Here is a 12,595-nt window from a genome sequence, read left to right on the forward strand (position 1 = left end):
TATACCAATAATTTCTTTTTTTTTTTTTTGTTTTTTTGCTTGGTTATTTTGAGGATTAATTTAAAGATGGTATGAGTGCAGCAAATCATTGACATTGACTACTTTTGCAAAGGCCACAACTTATGATGAAAAATTTAACAGCAAAATACATAAATCTGTTAAACTAGTCACTATTTCATAAATGCCCATTTACGCTTAATTCCACAAGATGTGGCTAATTGCTAAAACCGGCTACACTCCAAAGGAGAAGAAGACACAACCTCTGGTCAAAAATTAAACAAAAAACGTACAAAAAACTGGTAAACACACCAGCATGTCACAATTGGTCATTAAATAATAATTTTCAGAACAAAAAAAAAATATTTTGCTTGCCTGTCGCTATTTTGAGAATCAATTTAACTCCACAAGATGGCATTGATGTGGATAATAGCTAAAACCGGCTACTTCCCAAAGGAGAAGATGACACACTGGTCAAAAATAAAACAAAAAAAGTTGAAAAATTTGGAAAACACTCCGCCTTGTTATAATTAGCGGTTAAAGAAGAATTCTCCGGGAAAAAAAAATATTTTGCTTGCCTGTTCATTTTGAGAATCTATTTAACTCCACACGATGGCGCTGATGCTGTAAGTGGACACCGCCTCTTTGTAAAGTAGAAGAAGAAGAAGAAGAAGTTGGACTCGGCTGTGCGAGGCAGTTGGAAGTGGCTCGGACGGAGTTATACTGGGGGAAAAGTAGCTTATTTTAAAGTCGTGGAGCTTCAGACTGCACACAGGCGATGTAATTCGACTTACAACACACTTCTGTGTTTGCGTGGACTTTATAAACATACGTGCTTGTCTTCGACGCTAGTTTCTCAACTGTTTTGTGGAGGCTCCTTCCGGGCCTCGCTGCTTTCACCGCCATGAATTACGGTAGGCCTCCGCCGGACGTCGACGGCATGACTTCCCTCAAAGTGGACAACCTGACGTATCGAACATCGCCCGAAACCCTCCGCCGGGTGTTCGAGAAGTACGGCCGGGTGGGGGACGTCTACATTCCCCGAGACCGCTACACGAAAGAGAGCCGGGGCTTCGCGTTCGTTCGGTTCCACGACAAACGGGACGCCGAGGACGCGATGGACGCCATGGACGGAGCGCTGCTGGACGGCCGAGAGCTGCGGGTCCAGATGGCCCGGTACGGCAGACCGCCAGACTCCCACTACGGCGGAGGACGGCGAGGAGGATCCACCCGGAGGTACAGCGGCCACGGACGCCGAAGCAGAAGGTAGGAGCGTTTAGTCTTGAGGACACCAGACTCCATTGAATAATTCAAGTGTTCGGGAGGCCCACTGACCCAACACATCCCTCATAGAACAAAATATAAGTTTTTTCTTTACAAACCAGTAAGATCCACTGTATAATTCGGCTCAAATAAAATAATAATAAACTAGGCCTTGTCCACACGTAGCAGGGTTTTTGTAAAACCGAATATCCTGCCCCCCTCCGTCTAGAAAAAAACTTACGTACACACCACCTCGTTTTTAGATAAAAACTTCATCCACACCTAACCGCATAAGTGCGTTTTTCAGCACATTCATAAGCATGCCGGACCTTTAGGTGGCAGTAGTTCCCCAAATCCTAGCAAGGTGGTGGAGAATAACCGTCCTTAACGTCGTCCTTCGCCTGTGTTGTTGAATGTGGAGCAGTATCTGGGCTTGTAAAAACAAGCAAGTAAAAAGCGCCTGTACAAGAAACAGCGCCCAAAACCTTGTGAGAGCATCCATACTGTTACCGAATGTAAACACAGGTCGCATATGTGACGTAAGAACATATTTTGTCGCAGGCGGTGACGTTTCGAAACGCAAAACTCCGGTTACTGATGTCCACATGCAGACGCATAAAACGGAGAATTCGCAAATCTTCACTTTGGTCGGAGTTTTTAAAAAGAATCGTTTTTGATGATGTAAATCTTTGTTTTCGTGTGGATGGTAGGCCGAATCGTAGAAAAATATCTTCGTTTTGTGAGATACCCGGCTACGTGTGGACAAGGCCTAAATGTGTCAATTTCTACAACAAAGCTTTTAGTCTTGAGGACACCAGACTCCATTGAATAATTCGAGTGTTTAGGAAGATGTTGTCTAACTTAACTAACACATCCCTCACTGAACAAATTATAAGTGTTTTTACCAGTAACCAGTAAGATCCACTGTGTAATTCGGCTCTGATAAAATAATAATAACAATAATAATAGCAATAAACGTGTACACTTTATCAGTAAAATTCACTTTGGAGTCCATTGATAGTTAAAAAGCATGTAGTTGTGTGGACACCGGACTCCATTGAATAATTCGAGCACTTAAGCCCTATTCACACAGGATTAGTATTACCTGAGGACCTCTGGTAATTTGTGAATTACCCCAGGACGTCTGTATTTCTCGCAGTGCATTCGCACGGGATAAGCGAAGTCTGTGGCCGTTTCTCAATTCGAAGTACGCAAGTCCATACTCGCGTACTTGGCGAGTCGTTCTCATAAGTCCGGACTTGTGAGAACACATAGAGGCTGAAGTGCAATTGGAACACCAGCGTACTTGATGAAGTCACCACCTCGGTTCATCTGCTGTGGTTATTTTTACCATGAAAAACAACAAAATGGAACAGATATAATAACACAGCCTTGCATGTTCACGTTTTAATATTAAAACAGTTACTGTGTGGATATATTCAGGTTTGTGAAATCATTATAAATCTTTTTTTAATGTTTTAGAGCTGCTGATTTATTGACAGCTGTAGTTTGTGATGAACTGAACCGTCTCATTCTCAGTTCTATCAGTTCTGTCCACAAAAAAAATTCAAAAACTGATTTCTGAAAAAAAAAAAAAAAACCTTCACGAGGACACCTCATAAACAGGGATGGATGGTTTACAGTTTTATTATTAACATGACTAAAATACATTAGTCTACATTCTACATACATACCTGATGTTTGTTTTCTGATATCCAGAGGTTTATAGTCTGACAGATTCACAAACATCACTACACTTTAATGTGATCACCAGGACTTCTGTATGCTGAACATCATCACTGATTAATGAGAGAATATTTCATGTCAACTATTCTACTCAGAACCTGAACACAGGTGAGCTCCTACAGGTGAGCTCTTCTTCTGCCTGTCAGGTAATAAAACAGAAACCTTTTCAAACATCACCAGCATCTGATCACACAGGTCTGATGTTAGAGCAACATTTACTTCTGGCTTCAACAATTCAATTCATTTTTTAAACACAATTGAAAAATATTTAATGTAAAATGCTTCAGTACAATTCAGCATTTTCTATCCTTCAGTTTCCATGAACAGCATCATGCTGGTCCAGATGCTGAAGATGAAGCTGCTGATGTTCTGTCTGTGGAGTTTCCCAGCAGTCAGTGAGGATCTGGATTTCTTCAGATGTCCCTGGAATAAAATGTTGCTTAAATGTTATTTTTACTGTGCAGTAACAGTCATAAGAATAGAACAAAATTGTACTACAGTTGTACTACATTAACAATATTATGTTATGAATATTAACTTTAACTTCTTTCAAGCTCATTTTCCTCTGAATAATAAAAAAAATACACCATGAGGCCAAAGTGTGACTTTTAGATAAACGTAAAACTACTTATATCCCCGTTTAACTGTCAGAGCCAGCGGCAGATTTCTAAAAGTCTTGCCGACATCAGGCTGCTGTCGACGGCTACAGTGAGGCTGACCAGCCGCTCATAGCCATTTAACCTGGACACTCACATCTCTGAAACCGTTGGAGTAAATTTTTAATCAGGCTTTATCTGGATAAATTGACCACATATTTGACGTTTACACAACTACTTTCTCGCCTGAAATAATCTGAAAACTACATTTTGTATCATAATAACAGTAGTATTTCCAAAAAAAAAACTTCTGTTACCTCTGAAAGTTTCCTCCTCAACCTTTCCTGGTAGTCGGCCCAAAATGCATTATGGGTTATTTGGCCGCCCCAAGTCCGCACAAGTCTGGTCCAATGCAGTCTCCATAAATGTGGGCGGAGCGAGAACACATCCGGGTATTTCATGCGTTCTAGGTCAGATGTGTTCTTTGAATTGCAACAGTACTTGGTCTCAGACTGATGATGTTTCACGAGAACGTAGGTATGGACAAGTACGCATATTGAGAAACAGCCACGGTTTGATCTCAGCCTCAGTATGGATTATTGTAAGCTACAGTTGTGTTTTATTTTTAAAAAATGTGGAAGTACTTAATCCTTACTATGTAAAATACTGAGGTAAAATGTCAGCAGAAATAACACTTTATGGTCGTAACCCTTGTATTTCAACTTAAGCTAATTCTTACCACCAGTCATAAGCTTTTTTTAACTGTAAAGCACATTGTTGTTTTAAATGTACTATGTGTTAAAAATAGAAAAAAAATAAAGAGACATGTATGTTTGATATAGACTGCAGCAAAAATCACAGCACAGTTTTTATGTATTCAGTGGAAGGGAACTGCTAAAATGAGCAAATTGCAATATCTGTCTCAGTAATCAGAGAATGTTTTTGTTTGTTGTTCATAATGTAGATGTTTGGTGCTGATCAAGCTCCAGGTCGTGTTTCCTCCATGTAGTTCCAGCTGTTCTCACATCACAGACCATAACTGAACTGAATGTATGCAGCTCTTCCCTCAGCCCCAAACACCGGAGACGCAGCCGGTCTCGCAGCCGGAGTCGCTCCCGGTCCCGAAGCCGGTCCCGCTACAGCAGGTCCAGGTCCCGGTCCTACTCCAGGTCCAAGTCCCGCTCCCCCAGGAACAAGAAGACCAAGGCCCATTCCCGTTCCAGATCTAGGTCCAGGTCCAGGTCCCGATCCAGAAGCCACACCCCTTCCTCCAGAAGGGGGTCCAGGTCCAGGTCTAAGAGCCAGCCCAAGTCGGCCGCAGAAAACGGAGGTGAATCCTCGTAGTTCTCAGCTCAGCAGCCAAAGGTGAGTCTGGACAAGATGCATTTTATTAGTTACTATTTGTTACTAAAATGTCTTCTGTCAGGGAGGGAGATGGTTGTTAAAATGTAAAACTCTAAACTCTCACACTTGCATACAAAACCAGAATGAAAGCAGCTCCCTCCTACCTTACAAATATCAAGTCTTCTGGCTACGAGGCGATATATATAAATAGACAGAATATATCCCCTTTGCGCCCCAAAAGTCATGTCCTTTTCCACAGTGCAAGCTGATCCGTTCCAACCCCACGCTTTTTGGAATAGCATCCCCATCTTCCAAGCACAGTATCCCGATTTTCCTAACTGGAATTCTGAATGGATGGCTGGTTTTATTCCTTGGGGAATCAAGAGAAAGAAAGACCAGACTGGCTCTACAGGCAGCCAAAAAAGCACTGCAACTGGTCAATGTTCACATCCGTCCTACATTTGTGTCCTCCTATTGGTTCCCTCAGCTGTTTCCTCCTCTACCTCTCCTTCCTCCTCGGAATTCTCTTCCTAGTTATGGTTCCTGCCATTTCTGTGATCTCCCTCCTTTCTTGGTGCTTCCTGGTGTTCTACTTTGTCCTGTTCTATGCTCTCCTTGTTATGCGGTTCAGGTCTGCACTCCAACAGCTGATACAGCCACCACACCGCCTGTGTTTTATGTCCTCTCAGATGTACGTCGCTTTGGATAAAACCATCTGCTAAATGAAATTATAGAATGATATTGCCCCTTTAGCAGCCACTTTGTCAGGTGCTCGGTTTTTTTTCCCCTAAAACAACAACAGTAGATGTGTATTTGTTGTTTCCGAATATTACAGCTGCACCTACTTTTTGTCAGTGTTTAAGTAACTAAAGCGTTTTTTTTTTTTTTTTTAAGAACAGTTCTGACGGTAAACCAGATATCTCTTCCCAAAGTCCTGTTTGTGGATTTACAGCAGTTAGCAGGTGTTTGATGAGCTGCTTTCAGGCTTCCTGCAGCTGCTTTGGGTTTCTGTGTTGGTTTGAGATGAACTACGGTTTATCTCCCATGTCGGTCCTGCTTTTTTATTTCTTCATTGTTTGTCTACTCCGTTTGAAGAAGAATCAATAATGGTGATCACCTGTGTGCATCTAGCTGCTACTTTAAAATCCAATCAAGTTGAGAGCTTGAAATAAATCAGGTGCAATCAGAAGGTTCTTAGATTATGCTTTTTTAAATCGGCCGCAGTTTAAATGTGGTCGCCATCCCTGACCAAATCTTTACGTCCAATAAAACTTAAAATGTGGTCCAAAATAGTTTTTAAAATCTAAAAGGACAAAGATTTATCCACAAGAACTTAACAATAATAAAAATGCTTCAATGGCGCAAATTTGTCTGAAACGACTTGAAATTTGTCCAGAATGAAAACTACTTTTCCAAAAGAACGAAAATTGTCCAAAATGACTCAAATGAGTTTACAAAATAACAAACATTTGTGCAGAATAACTAAAATTGTGTCCACAATGATTCAAGGTTTGTCCAGTAGGTTAAGAATAAAAAAAATCTGGTTAGAAGTACTCAAAATTTGTCCAAAAAAAAAAATAAATCAAAATGACAATGATTATCCAGGATGACGATAGTAAAAATTGTTCAGTGGCTCAAAATTTGTCTAAAACGACTTGAAATTTATCCAGAATGAAAACAACTTTTCAAAATTCATCCAAAAAGATTTAAAACTTTCTTAAAAATATATGTTTGTCCAAAAGAAAAAAAATGTGCCTGCACTGACAAAAACAATGACAACAACTTAATTTAATCGTTAAAGTAATTTTAATGAAACCTGTCTAAAAGAACAAAACGATGTCTGCAGTGGCTCAAAATTCATCCACAATGATAAAAATGCGTCCAGAATTACTTGAAATTCGTCTAAAATGTGTGGAAATTTGTTCAGATTAACACAAATTTGTAACAATAAAAATAGTTTGCAGTGGCTCAAAATTTGTCTGAAGTGAATTTAAATTTATCCACAATAACAAATCTTTGCCTGAAGGACAAAATTACTTAGAATTTGTCCAAATGAAAACCAAAAATGTGTCTTCACTGATGGTTAAATGACTCCTGACATGTAGAATATAATCACTTTAGTTCTATAAACACTTTCTGGTCCAAGTTGACTTCCAGTTTTTCTGGATTTACTAAACTTCTGCAGAGCGTTTTGTTGAAACGTTCCTCTAACGTCGGCTTGTTTTTGACCGTTTCAGCTGAAGACCTGAGAACTTCCAGACTGGATCCAACACAAGAACCAGCGTCCAGCTCCAAAAGGTCATTATTGTGTCTCCATTTGGCCTCAGAAAGTCTGTTTTTGGTTTCACAAATATCATTTTATCTGCTTTTTATAGGCCGTTTCTGCTTTACTGAGTGTTTGGATTCAAACACTTCTGCTTCACTTTTATTTCGTTGTCATGGGTTCAGGTTTAACCATCTTTCTTTGGATGTCATAACTGTATTTATCATTAAAATCCAGCTGCAAAAATGGAATCTTTAATGGGGAAAATCTTCATGCAGGCCTCACTTTCCATGTAAAAGCACATTTTAAACATATTTCATCAACAAACTGCTTTATTTAATTTCTGCTCTGGAGTTTAAAAAAAAGACACCAAAGTGACATAAAACCCAGTAAACAGAAAGAAACATGGCCTCTGTTTTATTTCTTTGTTTAATTTCCTTCACCTGCTTCTTCAGCGCCTCTCGTTGCTGCAGTTCAGGGTGTTTGTCAGGCAGGAAAACGCTGAATTTGTACCTTAATTTTACAGAACGTCACTGACTGGACTTGCTTTCTGTGATTTTTTTTTTTTTTTTTTTTGATGCTAACCCTGCTTGTGTGTTTGTTTTTGTGCACTAGGCGCAGTTGTGTAGCAGTTGAGTTTTGCTGGTTAGCTGTTTCTCCAGAATGCTGCTGTGACTACAGTGCTACGGTCGCTACAGTTCCACCCGTTCTCAAAATAAAAAGTTCTCCTCTCTTTTCTTTCATAGTGAACTAATGTGACTTTAATAAAGATTTGATGTTTTTGTCTAAAATCGTCTCTTATTCCTTGGCTGTGATTGTGCTATTTATAAAGAACATGTGGGTGTTCATTCAAGTCAGTGTTGTTGTTTTTTATTATTTTTAACCCTCCTGTTGTCTTCATTTACGGGCACCAAAAAATACTGTTTCTTTGTCTGAAAAAAAAGTCCAAAAGTTCAGCAAAAAATTCACCAAATTTCTGAAAATTTGCAAAACCTTCAGGAAGAAAATTCCAATAATGAGCTCAAAACATAAGTCCAAGCTCTGCCAGAACCACCTTAGGAAAATCAATCAATCTTTATTGGTCATTGCACACTTTCATATACAACGAAATTTCATTTGAGCTGCCCTGCCAATGACAGCTCCGGCTGCTGCGCAGTGCTGCGCGCACCTTTCTTGAAGAAAAAAAGAAAAAGGACATGTTGGGATCTGGGTAGGGATAGCAGAGGGTAAAAAAAAACGATGGTAATTTTGAAAACATGGAGTGCTCGGCATAGTCTCCAGACTTAAACCACATGGAGCTGGTTTGAGTTGAACTGAATAGAAGAGTGAAAGCAAAGCAGCCTCCAAGTGCCACAAATTTATGGGAACTTCTGCAACAGAGCTGGGAAGAACTTTCTGAAGAATATTTGATTTCTGTTGTGGAAAGAATGCCATGAGTGTGTTCAGCTGTTATATCTGATGAGTCAAAAGTTTAGAATATATTTTGGTTTCTAAATTGATTTTTTTGTTTTAACTTCATTTGTTTATTTGTTCTATGCTGTCATTTCAGAGTACAATGAGACATTAACGTGCAGAATTCCCAATAAAAAACTGCAAAAATTAGGGTGTTCTAAACCTTTCTGTAATATTGAGTAGAAATAAAAATCCATTCACAGTAAACTGATATGATCATGTTCTTTAGGATCCCCTTGTGGTTAATTAATTAGAACACTGACTAAATAAATGTTATTAAATATTATTAAAGTGCATTTACATATCTTGTTGCAGTTCAATCTTGCAACAAAAGAAAACATTTGTTCAGGGGAAACTGATGCGATTAGTTCCTGCGGATCCTGATGAAGTTAATACTTTAGAACATTTAATATTTAAAGAATTATTTTTTTTAAACGTTAGAAAACTAAATTTAGATATTTTGCTGTGTGATCTTTGGTTTAAAAACATTAATATTCACAGTGAACTGATGCGCTATCTGTAGATCCTGCTGATTTTTGCTGTTTACAACAATAAATACTCGAAGATTTTAAGTTATGTTTTATTAAAGTGCATTTTCATGTAAAAACATTTCTATTTACAATGGGTTTATATGTTAACGTTCTCTGAAGTTTCTGGAGATTTTTTCTTTTTACAGCATAAAATCTGAAAAGAAAAAATATTTATTAATATGATAAAAGTGCCTTCACACATTTTGCGGTATATTATCAATTAAAAACTGCCCCTGTTGTAGTTAATTGTTCAGAACATAAAATCTTCAAATAATAAACATTACAACAAGTTATTTACATATTTTGTTGTTTCATGTTAAGTCCAAAAACTAAATGGAATTATTTGTCAAATGTTGAAGAATTAATATTGATACTATTGGCAGCAAATTGATAGTACAATGTTCTCTGAGGATTTTCATTAATTTTTGTTGGTTTAAACACTACATATGTAAAGAATTAAGATCATCAAATATGATAAACTGACATTTCCATGTTTTGTTGTATAACATTGAGTAATTAAAACAATCCTTGATAAAATTATGTTCTCTGAGGACAGTATTAATGTTTTTTCTTAAAACGTTAAACATGTAAAGGAAAAATGCAATTAAATATAATTTTGTTAAGTTCATAAACTAACTTCATGTATAATATTCCCATTGACAGTAAATTGATACTGTGACGTTCTTTGAGTTTTTTTTAAATACATTTTTGTATGAAACAGTAAATATTTAAATTTAAATTGGTCTTATTATGTTTTCTGAGGATATTTCAATAGTTTCCTGTTGTTATAAACAATCAAAATGTGAAGAATTCATATTATTAACTATCATAAAAGGGCACTGACATATTTTGTTATTGGGTGAAGAAAATACACCTTCATTTTGACATTAAATTGATATTATTACATTCTCTGAAGATTTTTTGGGTTTTTTTGTTGTTTTAAATATTTTTAACTTTTAGAAGAAAGAATTCATATTTTTAACGATTATAAAAGGGCAATGACACGTTTTGTTGGATAATTTTGGGTAAAAAGAAATTTATACGATGCAGTTCTCTAAGGTTTTGATTGATTTGTGATGTTTGTTTAACGTTAAATACCATAAGAATCAATATTATTGAATATTAAAGTGTTTTTGTATGTTTTGGTAATTTTCCTGTCGCGAGGATGACTAAATTCTCACATAATGACGTCACCCTTCCGGTAAAGTTAAGGCGTGGCATCCGGCGGCGTCCCGCGTCAGCGACGTGTTGACGAACATTTCGGGGCGGGGCTATAAGGGCTCGTTTTGCAGACGTACGAGCTCGACAGGCTCCATTTTGTGAGAAGCTGCCGAAGCCGAGTCGAGCGTCGCTCCCGTGAAGAGGCACATCCCCGAAACGACAATAGAACAGTCCAAGTTAGCCGACGAACCGCTCGCTAACCAAGTTATTATCCGAAAGGAAAGCAAATCTTATCGTATGTCCGGTATCCAGAACCTCCAAACTTTTGGTGAGTCGTTTTTCATCGAGCTGAACCGGGGCACAAGGTGGGGGAAGGGCGACAGCTAGCCGGGCTAACCTGCTAACTTACGTCGAGGGTTTAGTGACTGTGAAACTGATTTCAGTGTTTGTTACACTTTTGTTCTTTAAAGTCTGACATAAATGTTTAACTCCCCGTTAGATTGTCTGTGTTTTAATGTAGCTATCTGGACTCGGTGGTTTTAGTCGATTAGCGGGCCTCTGCTAACGTTGAAACGACCGCCATTAGGCCCACATTTTGTTACTTAGGCGTTAGCTTATTATTCAGATTTGTCGGCGCTTGTGAGGATTCAGCGAAGTCATGCTGCTAGAGGTAGTGTACATCACATTTATTCAGCTCAGCTACAGTTTACAGGACAGTTTGAACGAGGCAGTGAAAGTTACCGTGTCATGACTCTGCTGTTATTCCGTTGCTGCTGGCTAAAGGTGCCGCTTAGCGGATGCTAACGAACGCTGCCACACTGAGCTGTTAAGCTGTATATTTAGCATCTGCGACATCTGAAATATGACCTTTCCAATGAAAACATACGAGCTGATTTGGCAGTTTTTAGAACCAAGGGGACAAAATATGTCCCTCAATTATGTAAATTTGTGAAATATCTTTACAACAGAGATTAGGTGACCCATGTTAAAGTGAACGGCATTTCTGTTGCTGAAGTTTTTTCTAACTACTGTTTCTACTCCTCCAGACCCCTTTGCTGATGCAACTAAGGGTGATGACCGCCTCCCAGCCGGGACAGAGGACTACATCCACATAAGAATCCAACAGCGGAACGGCAGGAAGACCCTCACTACTGTCCAGGGCATCTCCGCCGACTATGACAAGAAGAAGCTAGTCAAGGCCTTCAAGAAGGTAGGGCCCTGGGGTGGGGTGTTGGCCGTCAGCTGCGCCCTGTTTCCTCCACATCAGCAGCATCTGTCTCGGTCGGGGTTGCTGCTGCTTTGTGGCAGGCTGCCAGCTTTCATCAGACGATAAAGCAGGCTGCTGTGTGTCCTTGTGACTCAATGTTTTGCTCTTTTTGACCCCAACAGAAGTTTGCCTGCAATGGGACAGTGATTGAGCACCCAGAGTATGGTGAAGTGATCCAGCTGCAGGGAGACCAGCGCAAGAATATCTGCCAGTTCCTCATTGAGGTGAGTTTATTTTACATTCCTGTAGTTCAGCAGTGTCTGACTTGTGGTGAAGGTCTGAGGTTGTTTTCAGTCGCTAATCTGTTGTTTCTTTGCAGATTGACTTGGCCAAGGAGGAGCAGCTCAAAGTCCACGGCTTCTAGAAGCTGCTTGCAGCCCTCTCCCCTCCTGGAAGGCCATTAAACTCCCCCATCCCCCTCTCTTCCCCTCTTCCTATGTGCTGCTGTTGCTCTTCCTCCCCCCTCTCCCCCCTTGCAACCCCACCAGCTCCTATTAGCTAACACGTGAATTACCTCTGACAAACATGGGACTCTGTAACACCACCGCCCCGCTACGACACCAGGGGGCAGGCTCGCTCTCGCAAAGACACACCGCTGCAGCTCCACACAACATCAGGGATGAGTGGTGATGACCCTCCCTCACACACTTCCTCCTTCCTCGTCCCCTTTGTTTATTTCCTTTTAAATTTTTTTCATTTTAGGTCTTGTGCCATGTTGCGGAGGCACCGTTTCATGTAACGTTTTTGTTTTGTACTTCAAGGTGTTTCAATAAAACGATGAGTCTCCATATGTTGGAGTGGAGTGGTGTCCTGGGGGTTGGGGTGGGGGCTGAGTGTGCAGGAGGGTCTCAGGTGTACTACAGTGTTTACTGCTGAAGTTAGAAGACTGCAGGAGGGATGCAGGGTGTTTTGTGTTCGCCAACATGACTTACGTACCTCCTTTTGTTCTGCCTGAGTTCTCCTTTGTTTACTCCAC

General features: G+C 39.7%; 2 protein-coding genes across 4 annotated transcripts; both read left to right on the plus strand.

Annotated features, from left to right (window-relative positions):
• The first annotated feature begins 652 nt into the window (after positions 1–652).
• On the plus strand, positions 653–8,000 carry srsf2b (serine and arginine rich splicing factor 2b). 3 transcript variants are annotated; one of them, XR_004846871.2, is made up of 4 exons: positions 654–1,263; positions 4,661–4,967; positions 7,184–7,244; positions 7,825–8,000. XR_004846871.2 is itself a non-coding variant. In XM_035945422.2 (3 exons), exons 1-2 carry the CDS (start codon positions 902–904, stop codon positions 4,944–4,946), a joined length of 636 nt encoding a protein of 211 aa, XP_035801315.2. In that variant the 5' UTR covers positions 653–901; the 3' UTR covers positions 4,947–4,967; positions 7,184–8,000. The 3 variants fall into 3 exon arrangements, 2 of the variants coding, with proteins under 2 accessions (XP_035801315.2, XP_023119979.2); XM_035945422.2 differs by having other exon boundaries at positions 653–1,263; positions 4,673–4,967; positions 7,184–8,000; XM_023264211.3 differs by having other exon boundaries at positions 7,184–8,000.
• A 2,490-nt stretch (positions 8,001–10,490) lies between these two features.
• eif1 (eukaryotic translation initiation factor 1) lies at positions 10,491–12,409 on the plus strand. Its single transcript, XM_023264220.3, has 4 exons — positions 10,491–10,680; positions 11,399–11,562; positions 11,742–11,843; positions 11,939–12,409. Exons 1-4 carry the CDS (start codon positions 10,650–10,652, stop codon positions 11,981–11,983), a joined length of 342 nt encoding a protein of 113 aa, XP_023119988.1. The 5' UTR covers positions 10,491–10,649; the 3' UTR covers positions 11,984–12,409.
• Positions 12,410–12,595: the final 186 nt, after the last annotated feature.

This window comes from Amphiprion ocellaris, chromosome 19 (assembly GCF_022539595.1).
Source record: "Amphiprion ocellaris isolate individual 3 ecotype Okinawa chromosome 19, ASM2253959v1, whole genome shotgun sequence".
NCBI classification, from domain to species: domain Eukaryota; kingdom Metazoa; phylum Chordata; class Actinopteri; family Pomacentridae; genus Amphiprion; species Amphiprion ocellaris.

Coding starts and splice junctions, on each gene's coding strand:
- srsf2b (XM_023264211.3), top strand. CDS start 902: ATGAATTACGGTAGGCCTCCGCCGGACGTCGACGGCATGACTTCCCTC. Junction 1,264..4,660: donor CACGGACGCCGAAGCAGAAG/GTAGGAGCGTTT, acceptor GAATGTATGCAG/CTCTTCCCTCAGCCCCAAAC.
- eif1 (XM_023264220.3), top strand. CDS start 10,650: ATGTCCGGTATCCAGAACCTCCAAACTTTTG. Junction 11,563..11,741: donor TAGTCAAGGCCTTCAAGAAG/GTAGGGCCCTGG, acceptor TGACCCCAACAG/AAGTTTGCCTGCAATGGGAC. Junction 11,844..11,938: donor TCTGCCAGTTCCTCATTGAG/GTGAGTTTATTT, acceptor GTTTCTTTGCAG/ATTGACTTGGCCAAGGAGGA.